This window comes from Xenopus laevis, chromosome 5L (assembly GCF_017654675.1).
Source record: "Xenopus laevis strain J_2021 chromosome 5L, Xenopus_laevis_v10.1, whole genome shotgun sequence".
NCBI classification, from domain to species: Eukaryota; Metazoa; Chordata; class Amphibia; order Anura; family Pipidae; genus Xenopus; species Xenopus laevis.
This window is the reverse complement of record NC_054379.1, coordinates 34,098,787-34,114,884: the sequence shown is the minus strand read 5'-3', so window position 1 is coordinate 34,114,884 and position 16,098 is coordinate 34,098,787. Positions and strand designations below refer to the sequence as shown.

The following is a 16,098-nucleotide window of genomic DNA, read 5'->3' as shown; positions in this document are numbered from 1 at the left end:
ATGTCTGTCCAAAAAATCATCCGAGCCATTCTTAAAGGCATTAACTGAATCAGCCATCACAACATCACCCGGCAGTGCATTCCACAACCTCACTGTCCTGACTGTGAAGAACCCCCTACGTTGCTTCAAATGAAAGTTCTTTTCTTCTAGTCTAAAGGGGTGGCCTCTGGTACGGTGATCCACTTTATGGGTAAAAAGGTCCCCTGCTATTTGTCTATAATGTCCTCTAATGTACTTGTAAAGTGTAATCATGTCCCCTTGCAAGCGCCTTTTTTCCAGAGAAAACAACCCCAACCTTGACAGTCTACCCACATAATTTAAGTCTTCCATCCCTCTAACCAATTTAGTTGCACTTAGTCTCTGCACTCTCTCCAGCTCATTTATATCCCTCTTAAGTCCAAAACTGCACTGCATACTCCAGATGAGGCCTCACCAGGGACCTATAAAGAGGCATAATTATGTTTTCATCCCTTGAGTTAATGCCCTTTTTTATGCAAGACAGAACTTTATTTGCTTTAGTAGCCACAGAATGACACTGCCCAGAATTAGACAACTTGTTATCTACAAAGACCTCTAGATCCTTCTCATTTAACACACTGCCATTTAGTGTATAACTTGCATTTATATTATTTTTGCCAAAGTGCATAACCTCATTTTCCAGTTTGCTGCCCAGTTTTCCAGTTTAGACAAATCACTCTGCAAAGTGGCAGCATCCTGCATGGAACCTATAGTTCTGCACAATTTAGTATCATCTGCAAAAATAGAAACAGTACTTTCAATGCCCACCTCCAGGTCATTAATAAACAAATTGAAAAGCAAGGGACCTAGTTGATTCTACAAAACAGGGATATCCAGTGTTCCAGTTTTGGCTGGAAAAAATCTTTGTCTGGCTCCACCACGTGTCGTCACACAAAATTCCTTAGTTATAAGCCAAAAACGTTGAAGGAATTTGGCACAGTTTCAGCAGTTTTGCAAATTGTTCAGTTAAATTGGGCAGGTTGCTCATTGGTATTGACAAAAATATTGAATATAACCACATCGTACATTTGCATCTACATAACTGGTGATTTTTGTTAAACGTAAATGCTACAACGGGTCAGTTATATATCCTCTAACAAATAAGCCTACAACATCCCTAACCATTGCCAATGGTCTATTTGCTCTAATGCAATTTATTTGTGTCATCTCAATTTCTGATGACTAAGGATTCCAGTATGTGTTAAAATGACTTATTTTAGCCTCGCCTTTAAGTTACAACTTTCAAAATTAAAATAAAATATATGTATATCTATAGTCTCAGAAAGACCTATTGTCTCTTTTACCCCTTGTATATAATATGACGAAGACCTTAAAGTGCTATGAAATGTAGAACTTTCCCATTTTTCTAAAAAAGAAAACTTTGTGCAACTTATCGGTAACTGTAAAGTAAAGTCCTAATCTTGTCTCCAGGCCAGGGAGGTTAGCTTACAAAAAAGTTTAATATAGAACACAAAATGCAATAAAAGAGTCGAAATCATTAAAATTATCTTTATGTCAAAAAGGGTCATAAAGAAGGGATTAATGATTTACAAACATACATTCTATATTTGTGGAAAAATATAATGGTTTATAATAGGAAACATTTGGTTCATAATTACATTAGGTTTATGTTCTTTTAAAGTCTTCAACTTATAATTGGTGTAAAGGATTTAGGGGTATAATAGTTCATTTTGTGATAAAGCCTGGGAGACTTGTGCCAGGATATATAGTAATAACCACCGTGACTATCAAATTAGAAAGTGAACCTAAGAAACTGTGATATCAACCCCTGAGACCTTGTGCTATGGCTGGTTCCCAGAGGAAACAATCTGATGAGACGAATCCAGAACCGGCTATAAAATTGGACATGTTTAACAGGTGGGTGAAAGGTGATAAGCTTTGATGTCACTTGAGAACAAGCTATCTTATATCTTGCCCAAGAAATAAAATTGGTTAAAGGAACTTCTACAGTGCTCTATGTCTATGTAAAATTTATCATCTATTTCCAAACATTTTTTTTTCAGAGCAGTATAAAGTAAACTGAACATATCTCTGAATAGAAAGTAAAAAGTCTTTCTTTTTATCTATATGGTGTTTTGACACATTTACATTTGCTTATTTTTAGCATTTTTTTTAGACTTCTGATTTGACCTAAAAGCTCATAGAATCATGTCCATTTTTATTTTTTTACAAAATAATAGTTCAATGTCAAATATGATATAAAATGTAAGATTAAGCTATTGTACATCATATAAATATTACATTAACCTGATTGGGGAGTAAATGATAATGCAAAATATATGGTGCATTTACAATCCTGTAATCCTTATATGTGATGTAATGGTTTGCTTCATTATTGGGGCAATCTTGAGGTGTGTTTATTGACAAATAATAATCCAGATATTTATATACACACACAAGAATAATACCAAAAATACACAGATTTTTAAAAAGTATTTAATTTTTTATCTGTAATAATAAAACAGTAGCTTGTTCTTGATCCAAACTAAAATATAATAAATCCTTATTGGAAGCAAAACCAGTCTATTGGGTTTATTTAATGTTTACATGATTTTAGGAGACTTAAGGTATGAAGATTCAAATTACGGAAAGATCCATTATCCAGAAAGCCCCAGGCCCCGAGCATTCTGGATAACAGGTCCAATAGCTGTATAATAAATCCTTATTGGAAGCAAAACCAGCCTATTGGGTTTATTTAATGTTTACATGATTTTCTAGGAGACTTAAGGTGGTCATACACAGAGAGATCCACTCGTTTGGAGATGTTGACCTTGAGGTGGGTGATATCGGACTGATCCGATCGTGAGCCCTATGGCCCAACGATCGTATCATAATGCAGGACTATGGGCAGCCGGATCGCAGGACGGCATCAATGAACAGATGTGGTCCACAATCCAACAGGATTTTTAACACTGCTTGACTTTCAGCCAGATATCGATCTGGGAAGCCGGTCTGAGGGCCCCATACACGGGCCAATAAACTACTGACTCAGTCTGTCTGCAGCTTTTGTCGGCCCGTGTATGGCCACCTTTAAGGTATGAAGATCCAAATTACAAAAAGATCAGTTATCCAGAAACCCCCAAGTCTTAGGTATTCTGGATAAAAGGTCCCATACCTATTTAACAATTAGCTTTTTTGAGAACATAAAAGCTAAATAGAATTCTACTAAGACTGCTAAAAGTATTTTTCACTGCTGCAAACAATTCAATCAATATGTGGACATAGGAAGCTGCCCTCCCTCTTGCCCAGAAAACATCATTAACACTCTAACATTAGGAATCTAATATTACAATTATTAATGCAGGAATCTATCGCTAATGTTATTTCTTTTATTATATTTGCTTCTTATATTGTTTTAGAGTTGTATCCTATGCCCCCCTTGTAATTACATCTCTCTATTGTTAGCTCACCATATGGCTTACTTGCTTATTGTTTCTCATTTTAATGTCTTCCACTATTCTAGTTTTTTCCTGTGAGACACAAGATGTGCAGAATTGTAGGGTAAAGCTAGGATGGCATTACAAATTTACTGTCAAACACACACATATAAAACATGTATAATTTAAAAGTCAATCCAAGAACAGGAAGTTAATCACCGTATATTTCTGTTAAAGTGTTCTTGTAATTGTTATTGGCCAATCAGTCTTTACTCCCACAGCTTCTAACTTCATCACCTTGATTTATTTACATTGTAGTCTTGTAATCCATCACATTATCATATGTACAGTATAATAGCATTCATTTGTTAATATTGATTTAAACATAATGGAAACCACTTAACATTAAATACAACAAATCTCACAATTAAATTGAAATAAAATGTTTCTGTTGGCATTGGTTCAGACTGCCAATTTGCAAATGGCTTATTCAACAAAATTCCAGATAAAGTAAATACAATGTACACTTTACATACAGGCTAGGCCAATTACTTTTTAAAATCAAAGTTGAAATTTGCTTCAGTGGCAATCCAGAGAAAATGCATTTCCTAAGCCACTCTTACTCCATGTTCAGCCCACAACAGATGTCTTGATCTTTGGCAGCCTGGAGGTTGATGTCAGGGAACTGGACAATGACTGCAAACACTTTCCTAGGAGCTAAACAGATGGACAACCAATAACAGTCAATATGTAGAAAAAAGTCTTGTATGGAGGTTTTAATAGCTATAGGGATGTCAGGTGGTTCTTCCCCTTCGACTACACTCATGGAGAATAGTGAATGTTGCCAGTACTTGAGACAAGGCTCACCTTGATATAAGAAAGGAGTGACCCTGTGAACAAGGATTAGCTAGTGGCAGCATAAATCCTATGTTTAGTTTACTCTAGGCGTGAACTTAGTAGAGGTCCACAAGTGTAGAGACTCAATATGGGGATGCCCATTTACGTGGAGGCCTATTTATCAACAGTCTCATTTTAGTGGTTTTATAGGTTTTTGAAACCACAACTAAACTCACATTTTCTAAAACCACGAATATCATTAAATTGATCAAAAATTCTGAACTTAAAAAGCACGAACGGGAAAAGTCACAGAAAAACCGTGAAAATCGTGTTGCACAATAACTAGCACTTTCTTTTCTCTAAAATCACAAATGCCACAAATATTGTTAAAAGATCCCAAAACTGAACGATTGGAAAAAAATATGAATATCTCTAAAACCTCTAAAAAGATTTCCAGAAACATGGAGGCCTATTTTCCAAAGGTTGGATTTAAGTGGTTTTAGAGGTTCTTGAAACGACAACTAAACTCACTTTCTCCAAATCTATGAATGTCATGAAATTTATTAAAAAATCGGAATAAAAAAAGTATGAATTAGAAAAGTCGCAGAAAAGTCACAAAAACCGTGACTTTTTTGAGTTGTCACAAAATAACTATGCAGTGGGACACAGCTGTATATTCTGTGCATCCGTCATCATTTTTTTCCCCAAATGAATTTTCATTTCAGTGGTCTTACCCTGCATTTTTGCATTCTCCTTGTCCATCAACAGATTATCTAGTGACTTTGCATAATACTGCTAGTGATCAATTTTGTCCAATTGTATATACCACTCCTTATCAGTAAAGAGAGACCATTCCATAGCAAACGAAAGGGGGAAAAAAACACTTGGTAAATGTCATAGTGCAATGAAAATCACCTAATAACCTTCATATGTGTTGTAGGCAAAGAAGGTCCCGGCTATGGTTGGCCACAAATTGGCAGATCTGGCTAGTACGGTAATTATCTCAAAAATGGGGATATCTACTATTGTTAATCTTCATTTAATTTTACTTTTTACTTTACTTGTTTCATCACCTTCTGCCCTAGTCTATCTTACAAATTAAATTCCTGTCCCTTTCCCCAGAAGGCGATAGAAATGTATTAACCTACATGTCTGTTTTTTAATTGTGAAATGAATACTCGCATAAAGAACACACACAAACACAATCAAGACCCAAGATACTAGCACTGCATGCCTTTAAACAGTTATAGTATATGGATGGTTTTAGCAGTAGAGTTGGGTGCGTGGTATGGCGGTATGCGATATGACCTTTGTAGGAGAGGACTACTGCATGGGAAGAGTGGGGGGTGTTATATATGATCGATCATATATATATATTTTTTCATCCTAGTACTGTCATTTCCTTGGATTTAGGAGGTGTAAACTGTTGGCTGGTTGGGTAACTATTATTGTATAGAAAGGTGAGGCTAAGATGCCTACTTTGTCATAGTTAGATACTTTTAATAGCCAAGTCAGCAGGGCTGCCATTTTGCATATCTTATTCTTATTACAGATATATCAACTGCAGTTAATAAATTACTAGAATGGAAGGCATAAGAATATTGTATAGACAGTAAATTGTGCATTGTCCTCTAAAGATCAGCCTAATCCATTATCCAGAAACTCTTTGTCCAGAGAGCTCAGAATTATGGGATGACCATTTCCCACAAACTCCTTTATAATTAAGTAACTCAAATTTAAAAAAAATGGGATTTCCATTTTCTCTGTAAAAATAAAACAATATCTTGTTCTTAATCCCAACTAAGATATAATGCATCATTATTGAGGCAAACAATCATATTAGGTTTATTTAATGTTTACTTTTATTTGAGTAGATTTAAGTATTACTTAAATTACAAAAAGTACCCTTATCTGGAAAAACCCAGGTCCTGAGAATTCTGGATAGCAGGTCCCATACCTGTACCAACTCATCATTTCAAGGTTCCGAAATGTCTATAAATAATGCTTTATCTATGTTTTGAAAAACTGGACTTTAGAAGGCAGACCAAAGAAACATAACTGTGCTTTCATTTTGAATATTTCACCCAAATAAACCTTGTTTTTAGATGTTAGTCTGCAGGTTTACCTCATAGTGTTAAAGTTGGCTTAAGCATAAATTCAATATGTCCCATCCAGCACTTTAGTTAAGGTAAAGCAAAGTAATACTGCACATATCTTTGTAGCCTTGCCAAAAGAGCAATTCCAGACTAATTAGGATTTCGTACTGCTTCATTGAAAGCAACATAAACATTCTGTTAATATTCTCTGCAGCTGCTTCATCAATAACTCCTAGTGATTCTGCCAATTTACAAAAGCAAGCCAGTGGACGATCAGATTATATGACACCACTGAATCCATCAGCAATCATTTCTCTTTCCTCAGCATCACAAGGCACAGATGCCAATAATACTTACAGTCCCCTGAATGTGAAAAGATCATTATTAAAGTGTGCTCGGTGTCCCTGGTCATTAATTACCATCTTGTGCACATATGCAATGTGATTGCGGGAAATAATAAGCTATGTCTGCCAAATTGGCAACATTTAAAAACTAATTTGTTATGACATACCATCAAAGCTATTTAAACAGGAAAAAAAATCCGGAGCTCTGCTGCACTGGGCACACTGTTAAAATATCACATAACATCATTAAAAAATAGTTAGCAGTTGAAGAGGGAAGTAATATTTATCCTTGAACTATAGTTCAAGTGAAAATCATACAAAGTAACCCTCTGATCGGAGTCCAAAGTTACTGATTCCTATAATAAGGAGCTAGAACTATACCTTTAACATCTTTAACTTATGTCAAAGATTAAATTTCAAACGGGAGGGGGAGTATGTTTAATTGGCTTCTCTATAGCACTCTAAATAATTATATAACTTTATATATATATATATATATATATATATATATAGATTCCAATAGACTTATGGCTTGATTTACAATAGAATTAAAAGGAAAATAAACAACATTAATTCAAAAATTGTTTTAGTCTATGAAAAATATATAGTAAAGCCGGTCCGACATCATTCAAATAGAATCTTGTTTTTTATTTAGAAATGTGACACAATGCCATTGAAGTTGAAATAGAAAAGTTTGATAAATTGGCTCAAAAGATTAAGGTGATAAAATGTGAATATGATAAGAAATATATGTTTAATTGAAGCCTAACATACTTGGTCTGATTTAGGCGAACATAGGTGCTAATTTGGACAAGCAGCAATTCGTTTTTAAAAGTATCAGAAAAATATTAGAAAAGGAAAGCAAAGACCTGATTGGTTGATACTAGAGACTGTACTTGAACAATTTAACACCTATGCTCACAAATGGGGCCTACTATATTTTTATGCATCTCTTTACAAAAATGCATTTATATATAAAAAAAACATTATAGCTATTATATGCTATTGGGGGTCAAAAGGATTACTAGCCTTTTTTTCTAACTCGTGTGATATTATGCTTTGATTCTCTCTTATCTGGTTTATTTCTTAATAATATACTAAAGTATGTTTTCAATTTTTTTCTGTACTGAACCATCAACCAAACCTTCATCAACCAAAATCAGACTGACTGCCATTGAGTTGACTGCCAATTTCTCCCAAGGTTCAATGTTATTCCCTAACTGTCATTTCTCTTATCTTACATCCCCTGCTTGACATTTTCCCAGCCAATGAAAAGGATACACATTTCAGTAAACATTTCTAAAAAGCAATGATACTGCGAGAAAAAGAAAGACTAATCATGCATCTGGCTACTGCTTTCAACAGAAACAGTGGTTCAATCCAAGGTATCATATCTTGTTTTTTAACTTTGTCTTAATAATATATTAATATACAATAATAATAATAATGATAATAATAATAATAGGAAAATGTATTATTAGTTTCCTTTTGGTTTGTGTTATGTAGCAAATCTACAACCAGTTCTGTTAGTTTCTATTATTTACCCTACCCTTTCTTTTCAAATGATATATCTTTCCCCTGACTAATAGCCAGGAGATTGCATAGCTATGCAGGCAGGCCCATATTTGCCAGACTGAGAGCATTTGGGGGATTATTTACTAAACTCTCGTCTGGCTTTTGGGGGCAAAACTCACATTTTCTGGGTTTTTTTTAAACTAAACTTTTTTGAGATTTATTAAAGACCAATGCATCAAAAATCCACCATCTAAGACCTGCCAGAGTTGTGGATAAGTCAATGGCAGAGGCCCCTATCCTATTTTGAAGTTTCTGTGGTCTGCTCTGGAATTAGCCCGAAAATTCCACCTTTTTGGGCAAAACTCCAAAAAATGCAGACTTTTCGGGAAAAAGCCTGAAAAAATTAAGCTATTTGGAAAAGACCCTGAAAAAAATGTACAATTTGGGTCAGCCTTGACTCTTTAGCTTGAGCTGAAAAAATACCCCTGTAGTTCTAAATATTTAATAATATGTAGCTCTGAATATTTCATGACTTTTTATACATCCCCAAATGACTATGCTACTTTTAACATATACTACTGTACATTTTAATATCCTTTAATGCCAATAAAATGTACTTTGTGTTTCATATTCTGAGCAACATTTGTATTCATTTTTTAAATTCACATTGCTTTAGACCATAGGGGTGGCAAATAGATACTAGTCATTCCCAGACCTCATCTCTTTCTAGGGGGATGGTCAATACGACAAACCTTTTATAACAGTCTGACCTACCTCAGTGTTTCTAGATTAACTTCCCCACCAAAGTTACACTATATAATCAAAGGTTAGATCATTCTGGAAACTATACTCTATTACTATCATTTCTGGATTCTTAAATCAAAGCTGCTAAATAAAACGTACCAACTGATTACTTTGGAGAGATAAGGGTTGGATATGAAAATAGAATTTTTTATGTTTCCTTTCAAATATCACCCCATAACTGCTAAACCCACACAATTTGCCCATATGTCTTTGAGCATGGCTGTATGGAGTGATACCAGCATTAAAGTCAAACAGCGTCCGAATTGTGACGCGCAACGGTTTTGACGCAATCGACTTTTCCGACTCGTGACCAAAATTTTTTGACGCCGGCGAACTATTCGAGAATTTATTCGCGCCTGATTAATTTATTCGCCCATCACTACATTTTCTGTGCTGTACTTTACTTTCTGGCAATTTGTATTTCCGCTTTAAGCATCAACAGATGAAGCCATCGGGATTTCACATTTTGTTGCACTGTCATTTTTTAGTGCTAAATCCTGCCTCTAGATGGTGCAAGAGAGCAAGGCCTTAGTCCATCAGGAGCAATGTACTGAAAAAATTGCACTCTAGCACCATCTTCAGGCAGGATCTAGCACTAAAAAATGGTGTCTGGACACGGTGTGATGAAATGTGAAATCTCTATGGCTTCATCTGTATGCAAGCTAAACTGATTAAACTGAGTCCTACCTAACCAGCTCTTGCAACTGCTGCTTTACAATAAAGGGGCCCATTTATTAAACTTCAAATTTATCTGGTTTAAGTTTTTAAGGGGAAAACTCAGATTTTTCCTGGACAAAAAAAACGAGAATTTTTTGGGATTTACTATACACAAGAGCTGCTAAAAATACTCCATCTCAAAGTTCATGTAGAGTCAATGGGAGATGTCCCTGAAGTTGTTTCTTTGTGATCTGAGCTGGAAAATTAGATAAAGTTGGGGTTTTCGGCCCATGAATTGTAACATATGAATTGTAAGGTATGAATTGACGCTTGCTTTTTTTTTTTTTAGAAAAATTATTGATAAATGAGTTCAATTCGTGGAAGGGAGATTGGTCAACTTTGTTTTCATAAAAAACTGAGATTAATTCAAGTTTTAGTAAATAATTCCCTAGGGGAATGATTTGCCAAAGCTCACACAATAAAACACCAAATGTGGAAACAGAGGCATACTCCACCCTTACGTAACAATTGTTTCTCTGCATGTTGTTTACCATTTCCTCCTTACAATACGACAAAGTCTTCCGTTCATCTAAAATACTGTTCATTACACGTTTAGGCATTAGGCATTTTGATATAGAGATCCATTTGAAAAGGCTCATCGTGTAATAGAGGGATTGAGTATGTCCTGTATGTTTGAGCATTTGATATAAAACAGCTTTATCCTTTTGGTCAAGTGTGAGGTTAAAAGCAAGGCCAATGCACAGTAAATCAGTCAGCTATTCCTGTTCTCACCTTGGTTGCAGTTCACGTATAAATAGCTTCACACTGACCTTAATGCTATTAGTTGCGTAAGTGTAACAGAAGATACAGTACGTGGATGAAATATTGTAAACTGGACCGTCATGTTTGGTTTTCACAATCCACATCTATATTGGACAAGGAAAAAATCCCTTAGAAAAAAATGTATCTTGGAATTTAGAAGTTAAAAAAGGATCCACTGTATCATGTACATGTTCAGGGAAGTAACTAAACGACCCGAATGGAACTATCAATTCCCCAGTGATCATGTTACATTACTGGTCATCATATTACAATAAAATGATATAGGTTTAACGTTAAAGGGGTTTTTAACCTTTAGTTATGTAGAGAGGGATATTCTGAGACAATTTACAATTGGTTTGCATTTTTTATTATTTGTGGTTATTGAGTTATTTAGTTTTTTATTTAGTTTGCAGTTTCAGAAATCTGGTTGCTAGGGTCTAAATGACAATAGCAACCATACACTGCTTTGAATAAGAGACTGGAATAGGAATATAAATAGGAGAGGCCTGAATAGAAATATGACTAATAAAACGTAGCAATTAACTATATTTGTAGACTTGTGGGCATGTTTACTAACGTTGGAGATAAATATTTGGATATGTTGCCCATGACAACCAATCGGATCTTTGCTTTTGTTTTCTCACTTATAGGTGGCTGTTTAAATCTAATTTCTATTTGGTTGCCATGGGCAACATCTCCAGAAATCTCTTCAGATATTTATCTCCAATGTTAGTAAACATGCCCTGTTTTTTTAGAAGGGGTCAGTGACCCCCATTTGAAAGCTGGGAAGAGTCAGTAGAAGAAGGCAAATAACTAAAAAAAAAAGTGAAAAAACGAAGGGCAATTGAAAAGTTGCTTATAATTAGCCATTCTATAATATACTAAAAGTTAACTATAATATACTAAAAGTTAACTTATATATATATTTATATATATAATATCAAAACAGGGGGGTTGTGGGAGCACTCTAAAGGCTTTAAAGTATATATATATAAGTATAATAAATGCTATTGCATATGTACCCAAAACAGGGGTTATTTTGTTACAAAGTTATGATCATAAAATTGATAAGCCACCATACCACGTCAAGGTAAACCCCGATATTATATATATATATATTTATTTACTCACTAGTGATGGGCGAATTTATTCACCAGGCGAATTCCCACATTTTGCTAAACCGGCGCAAAAATTCGCCAGCATACGTTTTTTTTTGGCGTAAAAAAAATGGACACTGGCGTCAAAAATTTTTCACTGTTTCGCAAATTTCGAGGGAAATTCGCACATTATTTGGTAAACCGAAACGCCACAGATTCGCCCATCACTATTAATCACTGATAGTTAATTCATAATATTATGAATTGAAATGCAAAATCTAATCTAATCCATATATTGTTGCAAACAATCACAGTGCAATGAAATATACGTATTTAAGTAAAGCATTTGCACATGAGATGTCATGGTGTATGCAATGCATTTCCAATTAATGTGACCACAACTTCCCAGGTTAATAGCTTTAAAATCCAGTAGGAACGCTTCCATCCAGCCTGCCACCTTGAGATTTTAAGGGAGTTATTTAACTCATTCACTGCCTGTTGCAACATTTATTTACATGGACAATATGTCAAGCTTTTCTTTAAACTTCAGCAACCGCCAGTCAATCAGGCCTGCAGGCTTATGGCTGCTAGAGAAACCCCCCAACTGAATGAATTATTTTTTGTCTTGGGATAAACCAATTCTTAAAGTGTCAAACCTTCACTTGTGAAATGTATTTTTTTTCTTTTTGAATGTTAGGCAGATTTGTGGCAAAATTTCGGTTTTCGCAAAATTTGTCATGAATTTTGACATTTTGTTTCACAGAAAAAAAAACTTCCATTGACTCCATTGCATTTTGACCAAGAAAAATGGTCATTGACTCCAATGTATTTGGATTGATGGAAAAAATTGGCAATGACTTCTAAGCATTTAGGGGCAGATTCGTCAAGGGTCGAATTGAAATTTTGAAGTAAAAAAAATTTGAATTTCGAGCTATTTTCGTATACTTCGACTTGGGAATAGTCCAAATTCGATTTGCATTTGAAAAAATTTTAAAAAATGTGAATATCGAAATGTATCATGTACTGTCTCTTTAAAACTTTGACTTTGACCATTCGCCATCTTAAACCTGCCGAATTGCTGTTTTAGCCTATGGAGGACCTCTTATATGGAGTCAATTGGTGGACTTTGAAAAATCAAAGTTTTTTTTTTTTGAAATACTTCAAATCGAATTTGATCGAATTTGATCATACTTCGATTCAAATGATCGAATACAGCCTATTCACCCGCAAAAAAAAACTTCAATTTTTTTAATGAATTTCGGTTGGTCTTTTTTTATTTGAATTTCTAAGTTATGGGAGTTCAAAAAAAACTCCCACTACTTCGAAATTCTATCCTTGATAAATCTGCCCCTTAGTGTAACAAAAACGAACTTGCATTTGACAAGAATAAACACCCCTTGACGTCAGTGCATTTTGGATCAGATTCAATTTAGTGAGAAAAATGTATCTCTTGGTTTATCATGTGAAAACTCATGGACGAAATTCAATTTGAGGAGAAAAACTTTTCTCCCAATTCAGCTCCAGTTTTTCCCATAGACTTCAATAGAGTTTTCACGTGATAAACTGTGAGATACGTTTTTCGAATCGCATCTCAAATTGAATCTCGCCCATGACTTTTCACGCGATAAACCTTTTCTCCTTCAAAAATTTGCATTTGCCACAAAAAATGCAGAAAAATATCATTTTGCAAAAAAACCTCAGGAAACAATGGCCATTGACAACGCATTTGCTGAGATTTCATTTTGCTAAGTATTCAATGAAACTGGTAGTTTGGCTCATCAATATTTTCTATAACTTCTTTCCATGCTCAAAGTGATAGAGCTTTAAGCTTTTCAAAGCTTTAAGTTACCTTTTGGTATGCTATAGTATGGCCAATAGTGATGGGCGAATAAAGTCGCCAGGTGCGATTCCCAGTAGCAAATTTTCGCGTTTCACCACCAGCAAATAAATTCCCGAAACTGCGACGAAAATTTGCCGGTGAAAAATCCGCTGTGTCAAAAAAAATTTGGGTGCGTGTCAGAAAAGGCGCACGCATAAAATTTGTTGCATGTCAAAATTATTCGGACGCCCATTGACTTTAATGCATTTGGACAAAATAGGCACGCCGGCGTAGAAATTGACGTGCGGCAAAATTATCTTGACGTCCATTGACTTCAACGTCTTTCGAAAATTTTCCACCTTTCCGGTGAAATTCGTGAATATTTTGGTGAAACGGGACAAATTCGCCCATCACTAATGGCCAATGCTAAGCAACTTTTCAATTGGTCTTCATTATTTATTTTTTATAGTTTTATAATTATTTGCCACCTTCTGATCCTTTACAGTTTTCAAATGGGGGTCACTAACCCCATCTAAAAAACAAATGCTCTGTAAGGCTAAAAATGTATTGTTTTTGTTACTTATTCATATTCCAGTCTCTTATTCAAATCAATGCATGGTTGCTGGGGTACTTTTGACCCTATTAACCAGATTGCCAACATTGCAAACCGGAGAGCTGTTGAATTAAAAGCTAATTAACTCAAAAAAACACAAATAATAATATTAAGTAAAAACTTTATATTAAGAGGGTCATTTACTAAACTTGATTTTTTTTCTGGTTAAGGTTTTTTGGGCATAAACTCAAATTTTTACAGGGGAAAAAACTTGAATCTTTTGAGATTTATTATACCCTGAAGCAGCAAAAAATCAGAACCCAGAAATCTGCCATCTCAAACCTGTCGAGGTCATGGCAGATGTCTCTTTTACAATTTGAAGATTTTGTGATCTACTCTGGGTTTCGTCCAATAATCCAAAAAATTCTGGGTTTTCCAGCAATAACCTGAACAAAATCTAGCGATTCGGGCGTGAAATCCGAAAAATTTGTACAATTTAGGTTACCTGACTTCCTTGAGTTATTTCATTGATAAATAAGATGGTTGGGAGTTTGGTCAAGCTTTATCTCAAAAAGAGTTTTAGTAAATAACCCCCTAAAAGTTAACTCAAGGGTGAATAATCCCTTTCATATGAACAAATGGTGGGTCTATGGGTTAATACTTATTGATCAAATCTACTTTTTTAAAAAAAACTATTCAAACACTTTGCGGTGGTTGCGCTTGTCGTATTTCTACATGCAACACTGAAATTAGCTTTCAAGAATGCCTCCATTTTTATATTCTACAACAACCCTCTTAAATCCAAAATATATCATGGTAATGTTGGGTATGTTTAGAATAAACAACCTAAAGTTTGATCTTTCCAACTACTATATAGGTACCAGAATAATAACATTATGCAAAATCTGTAGAAGTTCTGAAAAATAATAGTTTGATGATATTAATCTGCCATCAGATGCCTTAGCAAATGTCATAATTATGTTATTTAAAAGAAAGATGACTGATTTATGGATCGCGATGCACTTATATTATAAATTGGAAATACATTTCTCAACTTCTGTTTTCAGCATTTGCATAAATGTATTAAATTGTCTCGCTGAAATTGACTCGCAAATGGATCATTCAAATTAAATGAATAATGAATCAAGGTTGCTTAAAAGACTAGAGCTCCGGGATGGTATCTGCATAACTTGAGTACTCCGACTTTGGGGGGTGTTTTAGTTATAGGATGCAATTCCTATTTGCAGCAACTTAATTCCTTTTACATATGGCATCCATTTCAACTTTGAAAACATTATAATTATTAATAACAATAACACCAACATCCTACAGTGGCAATCATTTCTGCTAGATAAAAAAAGTTTTTTTGTGGTTTAAGTTGTTGATAATGATTAACTTGAAAACAACGATTAAAGGCAAACTATTGTTAAAATGTAACTTTGGAGTCAGGTGCTACAGAATAAGATGTGATTGAGTTTAGTGTTCACAACGACCACATCTTTGAACATTTTTGTGCATTTATGTAATTAGGGAGCAATGGGATATTCATCCTGATGAATGCAGTAATGACGAGACTTCTTTCGCTTAAAGTGACATTGACCTTGTACTTTATGGATAAAGTACCATGTGCAACCAAACTGGTAGAAGGGATGGAGGATTTCAACGATGGGGTTGTTTTCTATGAAGAAAAAAAGATGCTTGGGAGGTGACATGATAACTCTTTACAGGTATGACCCTTGAGTGCTTACATGGTAAATCCCAACCCACCACTGGGGATAGAGGTACACAACATGTTTCGGGCATCGCCCTTTGTCAAGTGTGTAGGAACAATCAAACAACAGACCTAAAAAGCCTCATGTGACCTACTACGGGTCTCATGGGTCAGTTTCCCAAAATGAGTGTATCACTTAGCAAAGTGCATTCAGTACATAATAAAACAAAGCAATTTATAAAGTGCATAGTGGAAAACCATTCTAACATGGCACAAGTTTAACACATCTCTCTTATTGTGTAAGCGCATATCTATTATCATGGCCCAAATTTATTACTGTGTACAGCCATATATATTCACGTGTGAAAAAACAATAAAATTACTCTTCAAACACCAAGGGGCAGATTTATCAAGGGTTGAATTTCGA

At 34.8% G+C, this 16,098-nt stretch overlaps 1 protein-coding gene across 1 annotated transcript in view; it reads left to right on the top strand.

The window, feature by feature from the left end:
• LOC121393585 (general transcription factor II-I repeat domain-containing protein 2-like) overlaps window positions 1-15,669 on the top strand; it is a 109,840-nt gene extending 94,171 nt beyond the window's left edge. Inside the window, exon 3 of the mRNA XM_041562414.1 lies at window positions 15,491-15,669. Within this exon, the coding sequence (XP_041418348.1) occupies window positions 15,491-15,669 (179 nt within the window). The remainder of the gene's footprint in view (window positions 1-15,490) is intronic.
• The last annotated feature ends 429 nt before the right edge of the window (window positions 15,670-16,098 follow it).